At 44.3% G+C, this 12,544-nt stretch overlaps 1 protein-coding gene across 1 annotated transcript in view; it reads left to right on the forward strand.

Annotated features, from left to right (window-relative positions):
* LOC144508415 (transcriptional repressor CTCF-like) overlaps positions 1–12,544 on the forward strand; it is a 41,905-nt gene that overhangs the window by 18,581 nt on the left and 10,780 nt on the right. The window contains exons 6-8 of the mRNA XM_078236300.1: positions 4,972–5,132; positions 6,911–7,093; positions 11,133–11,265. Coding sequence (XP_078092426.1) covers positions 4,972–5,132; positions 6,911–7,093; positions 11,133–11,265 — 477 coding nt within the window. The remainder of the gene's footprint in view (positions 1–4,971; positions 5,133–6,910; positions 7,094–11,132; positions 11,266–12,544) is intronic.

Raw genomic sequence — 12,544 nt, forward strand, 5'->3', positions numbered from 1 at the left:
CAGAAGGAGGCCATTTAGTCCATCGAGTCTGTACTGACCACAATCCCACCCAGGCCCTATTCCTGCAACCTACGCATTTATCCTGCTAATCCTCCTGATACTCGGGTTAATTATTCATGGCCAATCAACCTAATTCGCACATCTTTGGACTCTGGGAAGAAATCAGAGCGCCCGGAGGAAACCCATGCAGACATGGGGAGAATGTGCAAACGTCACACAGACAGTGGCCCGAGGTCGGAATCGAACCTGGGACTCTGGCGCTGTGAGGCAGAATTTCCGGCTGGAAATTCGTGTTGCCAAAACACACAACCGCTGGCAGATCCCCTTAATTTTACAGCTCATGACTAATCAATCCACTGCGCTGGCTGGCTTGTTCAGGATGGCTGACTACCCCTAGGAGCTGCTGGCCAGTCAGGAATAGTGGCCAAGCTAAGGCGGGGCCCTGCAGCCTACAGAATGTAGGCTGGAGATAATTTATAAAAATTAAAATCACTGCTTGTCGAGGGGAAACTCCTGCAAGGAAACAGCTGGATCCAGAAAGGCAGGTTGGAGCTGTAAGGGTGAGTCTCACTTGCTTTCAGAGCTGTATTCTGGGTGAACAGAAATGAGTGGCTCAATACCAAACTATGTGAAACATTAATCTTTAATAAACAACTATTATTGATTAAAAGAAAACGACAGAAAGATAACTTTGTTAAAAGAAAGGAACTTTAAAGGAGTAACAACAATTTTACATGCATGCCATACATTCTATATTATAAATACATACAAGTACCTATTATATTTCAAATGATTCAAGACAGCTCCCTAAAATGGTAAAACAACCAAATTCATAACTCCAGCCTGTGGTCTGCCATTCACCTTGGCATTTCAGAAGCTGTTGATATGTTCAATCTCACCCTCAGCCTTAACACCGGATGGGGTACCCGGACAAACACTCAGGTCCTGCTGGCGGGGGTATTTGCAGACATTTTCAACCTCTTTACACCAATCTGAGGTCACTACCTGCTTCAAGAAGACGACCATCATCCTGGTACCAAAGAAAAGCCAGGCAGCGTGCCTTAATGATTATCGTCCAGTGGCTCTGACATCCATCATTATGAAGTGTTTCAAAGGTTAGTCATGGCAAAATCAATTCCTGCCTCCCAGACTGCCTGGCTCCACGACAGTTTGCCTATCCCCGCAACAGGTCCACAGCAGACGCCATCTCCCTGGCCCCACACTCAACCCTGGAACACCGAGATAATAACGATACCTATGTCAGACTCCTATTCATATACTCCAGCTCAGCCTTTAACACCATTATTCCTACGAGACTCATCTCAAACTTCGTGGCCTGGGGCTCAGCTCCTCCCTCTGCAACTGGATCCAAGACTTCCTCACCCACAGAGAGCAGTCAGTTAGGATAGGCAACAACACCACTTCCACGATCATCCTCAACATTGGTGTTCTGCAAAGTAGTGTCCTCAGCCACTTACTACACTCCTTATACACCTCTGACTGTATGGCCAAATTCCCCTCCAACTCGATTTTCAAATTTGCTGATACCACCATTGTGGGTCAGATCTCAAACAATGATGAGACATAGTATAGGAAAGAGATAGAGAATCTGATGAACTGATGCGACGAGAATAATCTCCCCTCAATATCAACAAAACAAAGGAAATAGTCATTGACTTCAGGAAGCGTAGTGGGGAACAAAGTACAAATGGTTGAGAGCTTCAAGTTTTTAGGTGTCCAGATCAGCAACAATCTGTCGTGGTCCCTCCATGCGGATGCTATATTTAAGAAAGCCCACCAATGCCTCTACTTTCTCAGGAGTTAAAGGAAATTTGGCATGTCAGCTACGACTCTCACCAACTTCTACAAATGCACCATAGAAAGCATTCTTTCTGGTTGTAACACAACTTGGTCTAGTCCTGCTCAGTCCAAGACCGCAAGAAACTAAAAAGGGTTGTGAATGAAGTCTAGTCCATCCCTCAATCCAGCCTCCCATCCATTGACATTGCCTATACTTCCCGCTGCCTCGGAAAAGCAGCCAGTATAATTGACCCTATGCACCCCGGACATTCTCTCTTCCACCTTCTTCCATCGGGAAAAAGATACAAAAGTCTGAGATCACGTACCAACCGACTCAAGAACGGCTTCTTCCCTGCTGCCATCAGACTTTTGAATGGACCTACTTCGTATTGAGTTAATCTTTCTCTATACCCTAGCTATGACTGTAACACTACATTCTGCAGTCTCTCCTTCTCTATGTACGATATGCTTTGTATAGCACGCAAGAAACAATACTTCTCACTGTATACTAATACATGTGATAATAATAAATCAAATCATATTAAACACCCTTGACCTCAGTAGAACTATTACTCTATCTCAGCCTGATCCTTTCCCCAGCTAAAGCTTCATGTCCACTCCCTGAAGTCCAAGTAATGCAAACTTGAATGTGCATGGTGGACAACTGGTTTAGCCATTCATACTCAGATCTGTCTGGATCACAAAATAGTATCAAATCCTCTGCCAAAATTGCTCAGTATTTCAGGGTCATCCTGGAATATAAAGATACCACTGACTTTGCACTACTTTCTTCTTAAACCATTCCCTTCCACCCTCACCTCCAAAAAATACAAGGAGCTTATGGACTTATCACTAAAATGGAGGCTATCGGATAAGTTATCTCTAGCACTTACTTTCTTCCAGCCCACTGAGCCAAATATCCCGTAGGTTACCCCCGACCCCAGCCCTGATCTCACACCTTTCTCCATCTCCCCTTCTGCGTTCTCCAGACTCATGGGCCGGGATTCTTCCAGCCCGCTGCATTATTCGAGTAGCACAACGGGCTGGGAGACATCAACAGGAGGCTTGTAGTGGGACTTCTGACCGGCAACTGACTGATCATGATTGTCCCAGTCTATGTTTTCCAACGTAATCAGCCCTTCCCCCCACCCCCCAACCCACCCCTCCCCTTCCGCCTCAGGAGATGTTATTACCAGCAGGGTTTACAACTGGTCCCCACCAAGGCCAATCTACTTGACCTGCCCATCTTGGACTGGAATTGAACCTGGGTCCTTGGCGCTGTGAGGCAGCAGTGCTCACCATTTATTCTGGGCCCTTGCTATGGAGTCTCAGGACTCACTTATATCAGGTGAAATGAGTCTGTTTGCCAATATTAATGAATATAGAAAAGACAGAAAGCCAATGGGACAGCACGGTGGCACAGTGGTTAGCACTACTGTCTCAGCGCCAGGACTCAGGTTAGGTTCCGACTTTGGTGACTGTCTATGTGGTGTTTGCACGGTCTCTCCGTATCTGTGTGGGTTTCCCCCCCGGTGTTCTGGTTTCCTCTCTCAGTCCAAAGATGCGCAGAGGTTGGATGGATTGGCCATGCTAAATTGCCCCTTCGTGTCCAAAGATGTGTAGGTTAGATGGACTGGGTTATGAGGGGAGGATGCGGAAAGTCGGTGCAGACTTGGTGGGCCGAATGACCTCCTTCTATGTTGTAGGGATTGTGCTCTTTTGAGGATAATTGTGACTTTGTGTGATAGTGAATTAGAAGTCTGTTTTACATCACTCTTGATTGAAGTCAATGGAAATAAAAGTAGTGAGAGGTGTAGAATGGGCTGCCAACTGGCTATTACCCAGCAAAATTACACTTTTAAGTAAGGTCACCTGTCATTGGAGTTCAGAAGAAGAGTGATCTTATTGAATCACACAATATTTTGAAAGGGTTTGACGGAGTAGGTGCTGAAAGGATGTTACCCCTCGTAGGGGAATCTAGAAGTAGGGAGCACAGTTTAAAAATAATAAGCCTCTCACTTAGGATAGAAATAGGGAACTTCTCTTTTGGGGATTGTTAATCTTTGGCATTCTCTACCTCTGAGATCAGTGGAGGCTGGGTCATTGAATATATTTATGACTAAGTTAAACAGATGATTGATCTACAAATGAGTTGACGGCAATGTGAGGCAGACAGAACACTGGATTTTGACTGCAATCAGATGATTTTATGAATAGCGGAACAGGCACGAGGGGCTAAATGTGCTACTCATCCTCCGAGATCTTATGTTTCTATGTTCATAATTGTTTGGGAGAAAATACAGCTATTCAGCTGTTGTGTACTTCACTCTCTCAATCTCTAGAAAACCAGACAAAGACTCTTGGAGTCTCAGTCAAGGCATTTATTACAAACTACAGTAGGGGCTGGCCCCAGTTCTCCAACTAGGGTTCACCAGGGAGAGCCCCGATTCAAGAATTCTATACAGTTTATACAGTGGAGCCCCGTTGTAATGCGATGGTTGGGGTCCATAAAATGTTATCGTGAATGTTATCGGGGTCGCGCTAAATCGGGTTCGCGCTAAATCACTAAACCGGAAATAGTTTAAAAAAGGGTCCAATGATTCATCGCGTCATATCCGATTTCGCGCTAAATCGGGGCGTGTTACTACGGGGCTCCACTGTAGTTAAGATCCAATTACAAGAAATTAGCACATACCAGTCAAAGATGTATATTTGCACAGGCAAATATCCGCTAACAAGTATCAATTAAGTTTATATCATGTGTAACATAAGGCTATATTTATCCAATTACAACTTGTGCATGTCTACCTAATTAAAATATCACCAAGTATGCATTTCTTCGTTATTATGAAATTATCTTTCTAACCAGTGGTATATCAACTCCCACATCCCATTGTCTCTTGTTAGAAGACAGGAACAAGCTGCAGCTATACATAATTCTTGACGCATTTCTGGGTCTGACTTAATCAAGATCTGTGGGGTTTTTTCATAGCATTCCTTGTATGACTGAATCAAGCAACTTGCAGCTTATGTGATTTTTAAACTTGTGTGATTGTTAACCCTTTCAATAATCTATCCCAATATCCTTTGAAAATTCCCAAGAATGATAAAGGCTGAACCTTATTGTTTATAGCCTTCTTAAAATTGTCACTTGTATCTGCAACCTTTCAGGTGTCCATCTACGAAAGCAGCATTCCTACACAAGCTCCAGCATGAAATGTCGTTATTGCGAGGCTACGTTCCATGAGCGCTATGCACTTATCCAGCACCAAAAGACCCACAGGAATGAGAAACGCTTCAAGTGCGACCAGTGTGATTATGCATGTAAACAGGTACACTGCTGAAGTGTTTGAAGGTACAGTTTACTCCAGGTTTATATGTATCGCTTAAGGATCCCAAACCAGTTTCTGAATATTCGGCTGTTGATACCATGGAGTGGCGGTCAGTATTATCAATTCAGAATGCTGCAAGTTTAGCCAGAAAAGAAATCTGAACCCTTTTTGAGGGAGGCTGCGATCCTTTGTGTTTTGTCAGACCATTCAACTGCAGGGGTTTTACAGGCAACTACGATTCTATTCTCACCTGACAGCCTCCTCTGCAATATATATATGTATATATGTATGCTGACTGGATGATGAAAAGGAGCAGGAGCACAATTAATTGAGACTTTTCCTCGCCACTCAAGGGCTATTGGAGGAAGCCTTACATTTATCCTGCTGGCTTGTAGAAGGGTGCTGATGGTAAAGTTGGTAAATTATATTGGATCTTTTGTATGCAGAAATACTTCACAAGAGTCGCAGACTGGGTTTTATGCTTCTGTAGCCTCGATCAAGATTTGTAATGTGTACACCTTTTGTTGATTATATAATTGTTCCTGTTCACACAGGCGGTTTTATACTATCCTTTCACATTTCCCCCTTCTCAATTTGAAGCTATGCCTTAATTTGATTTTGACAAATTACCGAAACTGATCATTGAGCTCCATCTGCAGGCCACATCAATTTTCCAATTGAAAAACTTAAATGTTCAGAAAGCAGGAGGAGGTATCAGTGTGTATACACGATGTATATGCCGGCTCTTTGCTAGACCACCATATATCATAGTGCAAAAGGAGGCCATTTGGCCCAGCGAGCCTGCACCAACAACAATCCCACCCCGGCCCGAGCCCTGTAACCCCATGTATTTACCCTGCTAGTCCCCCTGACACTAAGGGATAATTTAGTGTCGCCAATCCACCTGACCTACACATCTTTGGTTGTGGGAGGAAACAGGAGCACCTGAAGGAAACCCACACAGACACGGGGAGAACGTGCAAATTCCACACGGACAGTGACCCGAATCCAGAATTGAACCCGGGCCCTTGGCGCTGTAAGGCAGCAGTGCCAACCACTGTGCTGCCCTAACGCTGTAGTAGTGTCAGCAACCTTAACTACTTGTGGAGCTCCAACAACTCTGTGCGCAAAGAAAACTCAACCTCCTCTCAGTGATGGTTGACTTGTCTCTGAATCCTCAACAAGAAGCAATATCCTTTTTATGCTCACCCTGTCAAAACCGATTATCAATTTAAAATAAACCTCTTTCCTAGCCTTTTTACTCCAATGGAAATAGTTGTTGCATCTGAAATTTTTCCTCATAACTCTCATTGAAACAACTGCTGTGCCCGCTGAAATGTTGTTGGTGCAGGCTTGATGGGCCAAATGGCCTCTTTTGCACTGTAATCTATGGTGGTCTAGCAAAGAGCCGGCATACACATAAACCGATACCTCCTTCTGCTTTACGAACATTTAAGGTTTTTCAATTGGAAACACTTGACATGGCCTACAGTGAAAAGAGTTGAAAACATAAATCATGGAAGTACCCAACAGATTTTAGCAGATATCTCAGAAACCTTTGGGATGTGCGATGCCTGCAATGATACCTTGAAGTGGATTGCTCTCTGGGCAAATGAAGGGTCTTCATCTCTTAACAATGTTACCCAACCTGCTAAGTGTTTCCATCGATTCCTGTTTTAGTCCACATTTCCAGCATTCAGCTTACTTTATTTCCTGTCAACCAGTTTGATTTAGTACCAGTCAGTTGCTAGCAATCACTGTTCTTGTTTTGTGCACAGAAACGTCACATGGTAATGCATAAGCGTATCCACACCGGAGAAAAGCCTTTCAGCTGCTCCCAGTGCGATAAGAGGTTCAGACAGAAGCAACTGCTGGATTTGCATTTCAAGAAGCATCATAATCCCAGTTTCATCCCAGAGGCATATGTTTGCAGGCGGTGCTGTAAGAGCTTCACTCGCAAGGTACCTGCTTGTGTTTTGCCTTTGTTATAGTGTCATGTCAGGCAGTTTGCAGTGCACAGATCTAGGGAGAAACAACCCCTCTTTGATTTGATTTGATTTATTATTGTCACATTTATTAACATACAGTGAAAAATATTGTTTCTTGCGTGCTATACAGACCAAAGCATACCATTCATAGAGAAGGAAACGAGAGAGTGCAGAATGTAGTGTTACAGTCATAGCTAGGGTGTAGAGAAAGATCAACTTAATGCAAGGTAAGTCCATTCAAAAGTCTGATGGCAGCAGGGAAGAAGCTGTTCTTGAGTCGGTTGGTACGTGACCTCAGACTTTTGTATCTTTTTCCCGACGGAAGAAGGTAGAAGAGAGAATGTGTTTGTGTCCTCAAATGGGAGCATCAACTGAACAAGGGGCCCAGCCCCTCACTGGCAGACAGAGTTCACCTGAGTGCAGAAACCCACATGTGGACACCAAACTCGTCATTATCAGTTCCATTATGCAGTATTCTGTGATGCTTCACAATAGTTGAAAGAGAAGAAACACTGGATCCACAGGTTTTGCAAGATATAATTTCATACCCCTGACAGGTTAGTGTACTATTTGGACATGTGAGAAATAATGAGACAGCGCTCAAATAAGGCACGAATGTTTTTACTAGCTTTGAACAATACAGTTACTCTGTTGTAATACATCTGTTAACAACACACCTGCTAGTCCCAGGGACATTATAAAAAATCATACAAATGACCACCCAGAGAGGTCAACCTCTTACCATTTATACCTTCTAGCAACTGACTGGGCTATTTTAGCTAAATTATCTTTACAATGACCTTTATGCTCTTCTTTCCAAGATGGGCAGGGTGTTTCATTGGCAAGATCATACTGTCCTTTCAAAATCAACCTTAAGCTACAATTATCCAGTGAGGCATCCAGTTCTTTGTTCGAACCATGATATTAGACACTCTTTGACAATGAGCATATGTTTGAGCCCCTTCAATAATTTTCCACCCCTGTCTGGCTCTTGCCTTTGCTTTCAAGATCTTTATTTGTCCTCTTGCCTGGTCTCATACACATTTTATGATCATTGGACAATAAGACAATTCAAGCCACTTAACTTTCTGAGTTCCGAGTCTCTCTGCATTCTCATGGGCAGAATTCTCCCTTGCCCACGTCAGTGGGATCATTGGCGGGTGGTGTGGGGCAGAATTTGGTGGAGGTCCAAAAATCAGTTTCACACCGGTGTGAAATGACAGCATGACACTGCCTGTCATGGCAGATGGGGATTCCCGCTATAGGTCAGCATGATTTACATCCCTCTCATGGAATGCAGATTTGGGCCTGACCAGAATCTGCCCCCCCCCCATGCCCAATTCTCCATGACATCAGTGGGAAAATGTGCCAGTTCAGAACACATCTGGGCTAATGTGTGTAAAAGCCAGGACTTACCTTAAAGTTTATTTATTAGTGTCACAAGTAGGCTTACATTAATACTGCAATGAAATTACTGTGAAAATCCCCTATTCGCCACATTCTGGCGCCTGTTCGAGTAACACTGAGGGAGAATTTAGCATGGCAAATGCACCGAATCAGCACGTCTTTCGGACTGTGGGAGGAAACCGGAGCAGACACAGGGGAGAACGTGCAGACTCCACATACAGTCGCCCAAGCCAAGAATCGAACCTGGGTCCCTGGGGCTATGAGGCAGCAGTGTTAACCACTATGCCATCGTGCCTTGGCCAGTTTGTGAACATCAGATGAGAAGATGGAGGCCTCCACCTACTGGACCCTGAATCTGCAGCACCACATGCAACACAGGGTGGATGAAGCTTCATCCACATGGGTCTTACACCAAGCAGCTTCCAGACAGTGGAGGTTCTCCATGGAGCAACCTCGCTCAAAACTTTGAGCCTTCTTCCAGGGACTTTGCATGGGATCGAACTTTCTTCCAGGAACTTATGCTGTAGGTTTGGACCTTTTTCCAGTGACTTTGCCATGTGTTTGGACCTCCTGCCAGGGACTTCTACATGGGATCAGATCCTAGAACAGCAGGTTGGAAGGCAACATCAGGTAGTGTTGGATGGTCAAGGCCCTTTGGGGAGGTCCTTAAAGAAAGCTAGGAGAGGACTGAAGATGTGGTAGGGGTGTGAAGGCTGAGAAAGAGGCATTAGTGTTTGTGCATGCTGGAAAAGGTATTACAGGGATGTAGTGAGGCGGCAGAGGGAATGGAGGGGGAGGTTGGGAAGGGCCATATTGTCTGCCAGGCCTGGCTAGGGGGAGGGATTATGTCCAGATGTTGGAGGTGTATGAGGGTATGAGGTGGGGGTTATGTCCAAGTATGTGAAGGGGCTCATAGGGAGGCTGTCAGTGGAGTCAATTGTTGACTGTGGGGAACAAACTCAAGAACAAGGAAAAGTACAGCACAGGAACAGACTCCTTCGGCCCTCCATGTCTGTGCCGAACATGATGCCCTAACTAAACTAAAAAAAATCTCTGCCCTTACCTGATCCATACCCCTCTATTCCCTCCCTATTCACTACCCATCCAAGTGCCTCTTAAATGTTGCTAATGGGTCTCCTTCCACCACCTCCTCTGGCAGTGCGTCCAGGCACCCACCACTCTGCGTGAAAAAACTTTCTCCATTCATCTCCCTTAAACTTTTCCCCTCTCCCTTGAACCTGTGCCTCCTTGTAATTGACACTTCCACCCTGGGAAAAAGCCCCTGACTATCCACCCTGTCTATGCCTCATAATTTTGTAGACCTCTATCAGGTCTCCCCTCAGTCTCAGTCTTTCCAGTGAAAACAATCCTAATTTATTCAACCTCGCCTCATTGCCAATACCCTTGAGACCAGGCAACATCCTGGGTGAACCTTCTTTGCACTCTCTCCAAAGCTTCCATGTCCTTCTGGTAGTGTGATGACCAGAACTGCATGCAATACTCCAAATGCAACCCAACCGAGGTTTTATATCGCTACAACGCGATTTCCCAATTCTTATACTCAGTGCCTCAGCTGATGAAGGCAAGAATGCCATATGCCTTCTTAATCATCCTGGCCACCTGTGTTGCCATTTTCAGGGAACTGTGGACTTGCACACCCAGATCCCTCTGTATGTCAATGTTCCTAAGGGTTCTCCCATTTACAGTATAATTCACACCTAAATTTGATCCTCCAAAATGCATCACCTCGCATTTGTCCAAATTAAACTCCATCTGCCATTTCTGTGCCCAAACATCCAATCTATTTATATCAAGTTGTATCCTCTGATAATCCCTGGCACTATCAGCAACTCCACCAATCTTTGTGTCATCCACGAACTTACTAATCAGGACACCTACAAATTCATCCAGATCATTTATATAAACTACAAATAGCAGAGCTCCCAGCACTGAACCACACGGAACACCACTGGCTACAGATCTCCATTTTGAAAATCACTCTATAACCAAGCCAGTTCTGTATCCACCTCGCCAGCCCACCCTGAAACCCATATGATTTTAGTTTTTGTACCAGTCTGCCATGTGGGACCTTGTCAAACCTTACTGAAGTTATATAAACTACATCCGCAGCCCTTCCCTCATCAATTTTCATTGTTACCTCTTCAAAAAACTCAAATTGGTGAGACTTTGCTCACGTCTTCCTTAGAATCATAGAATCCCTACAGTGCAGAAGGAGGCTGTTTGGTCCATCGAGCCTGCACTGACAACAATCCCAACCCCATAACCCCACATATTTACCCCACCACTCTCCCTGACACTAAGGGTCAATTTACCATGGCCAATCCACCTAACCCACACATCTTTGGAGTGTGGGAGGAAACCGCAGCACCCAGAGGAAACCCACACAGACATGGGGAGGAAATGCAAACTCGACACAGTGATCCAAGGCCAGAATTGAATTTGGGTCTCTGCCACTTTGAGGCAGCAGTGCCACCCATTGTATGAGCAAAGTTTGTTTCTTATTTAATGTCCTGATTGTGGATGACAGTGGAAATGAAGAAGAAGTGACCTGTGTGATTTGAATGAATCTATGTTCCTTTATCAGAATGTCATGAAGAAACATGCTGAGAAGTGTGAGAATGGAACGTCACAAGATGTAAATGCAAAGGTGATGGCGAAGAAAAGTAAGGGCAAGGCAATGAAGCTGGAGTCCAAAAAGAAGGCTGAAGAAAAAGGAGGTATGTTTTATTAAAACTGAAGCCAAAGTCATTATTTAAAGTTGCTGCTACAAATAATTAGTCAGATTTATTGAAGATAAAGTCAAGTGATTTCCTGGAGCTTAAGGGGAAGAAATAAGGAGTGGTTGCATTGAAACATCAAGTTCTGAGAGGGTTTGACAGCGTAGATGCTGCAAAGCTGTTTCCCCTGACTGCTGGAGAGTGAAGATGTGGAGATGCCGGCGTTGGACTGGGGTAAACACAGTAAGAAGTTTAACAACACCAGGTTAAAGTCCAACAGGTTTATTTGGTAGCAAAAGCCACACAAGCTTTCGAGGCTCTGAGCCCCTTCTTCAGGTGAGTGGGAATTCTGTTCACAAACAGAACTTATAAGACACAGACTCAATTTACATGAATAATGGTTGGAATGCGAATACTTACAACTAATCCAGTCTTTAAGAAACAAAACAATGGGAGTGGAGAGAGCATCAAGACAGGCTAAAAAGATGTGTATTGTCTCCAGACAATACACATCTTTTTAGCCTGTCTTGATGCTCTCTCCACTCCCATTGTTTTGTTTCTTAAAGACTGGATTAGTTGTAAGTATTCGCATTCCAACCATTATTCATGTAAATTGAGTCTGTGTCTTATAAATTCTGTTTGTGAACAGAATTCCCACTCACCTGAAGAAGGGGCTCAGAGCCTCGAAAGCTTGTGTGGCTTTTGCTACCAAATAAACCTGTTGGACTTTAACCTGGAGAGTGAAGAACCAGAGATTACTGTCTCGGAATAAAGGGCTAATATTTTGGAGTGAGATAAGGAGAAATGGCAGGTCTGTCATATGAGGAGAGACTCAGGCGGTTAGGATTATATTCACTGGAGTTTAGAAGAGTGAGAGGGGATCTCATAGAAACTTATAAAATTCTAACAGGGTTATGCAGGGTAGATTCAGAAAGAATGTTCCCGATTTGGGGGGGGGGGGAATCCAGAACTAGGGATCATAGTTTGAGGATAAAGGATAAATCTTTTAGAACTGAGGTGAGACGGAATTTCTTCATCCAGAGAGTGGCGAATGCGTGGAATTTCAAGAAATTAGTATAGCTCTTGGGGCTAAAGGGATCAAGGGATTTGGAGGGAAGTGGGGATCAAGATATTGAATTGAATGATCAGCCATGACTGTAATGAATGGCAGAGCAGTCTCGAAGGGCCGAATGGCTTACTTCTTCTAGTTTCTATTTTTCTGATTCCTTCACTCAGAGGGCTCCAAATCTTTGGAATTCTGTACTCCAGTGGGCTGTAG

The sequence above is a fragment of the Mustelus asterias genome, chromosome 20 (assembly GCF_964213995.1).
Source record: "Mustelus asterias chromosome 20, sMusAst1.hap1.1, whole genome shotgun sequence".
Classification (NCBI taxonomy): Eukaryota; Metazoa; Chordata; class Chondrichthyes; order Carcharhiniformes; family Triakidae; genus Mustelus; species Mustelus asterias.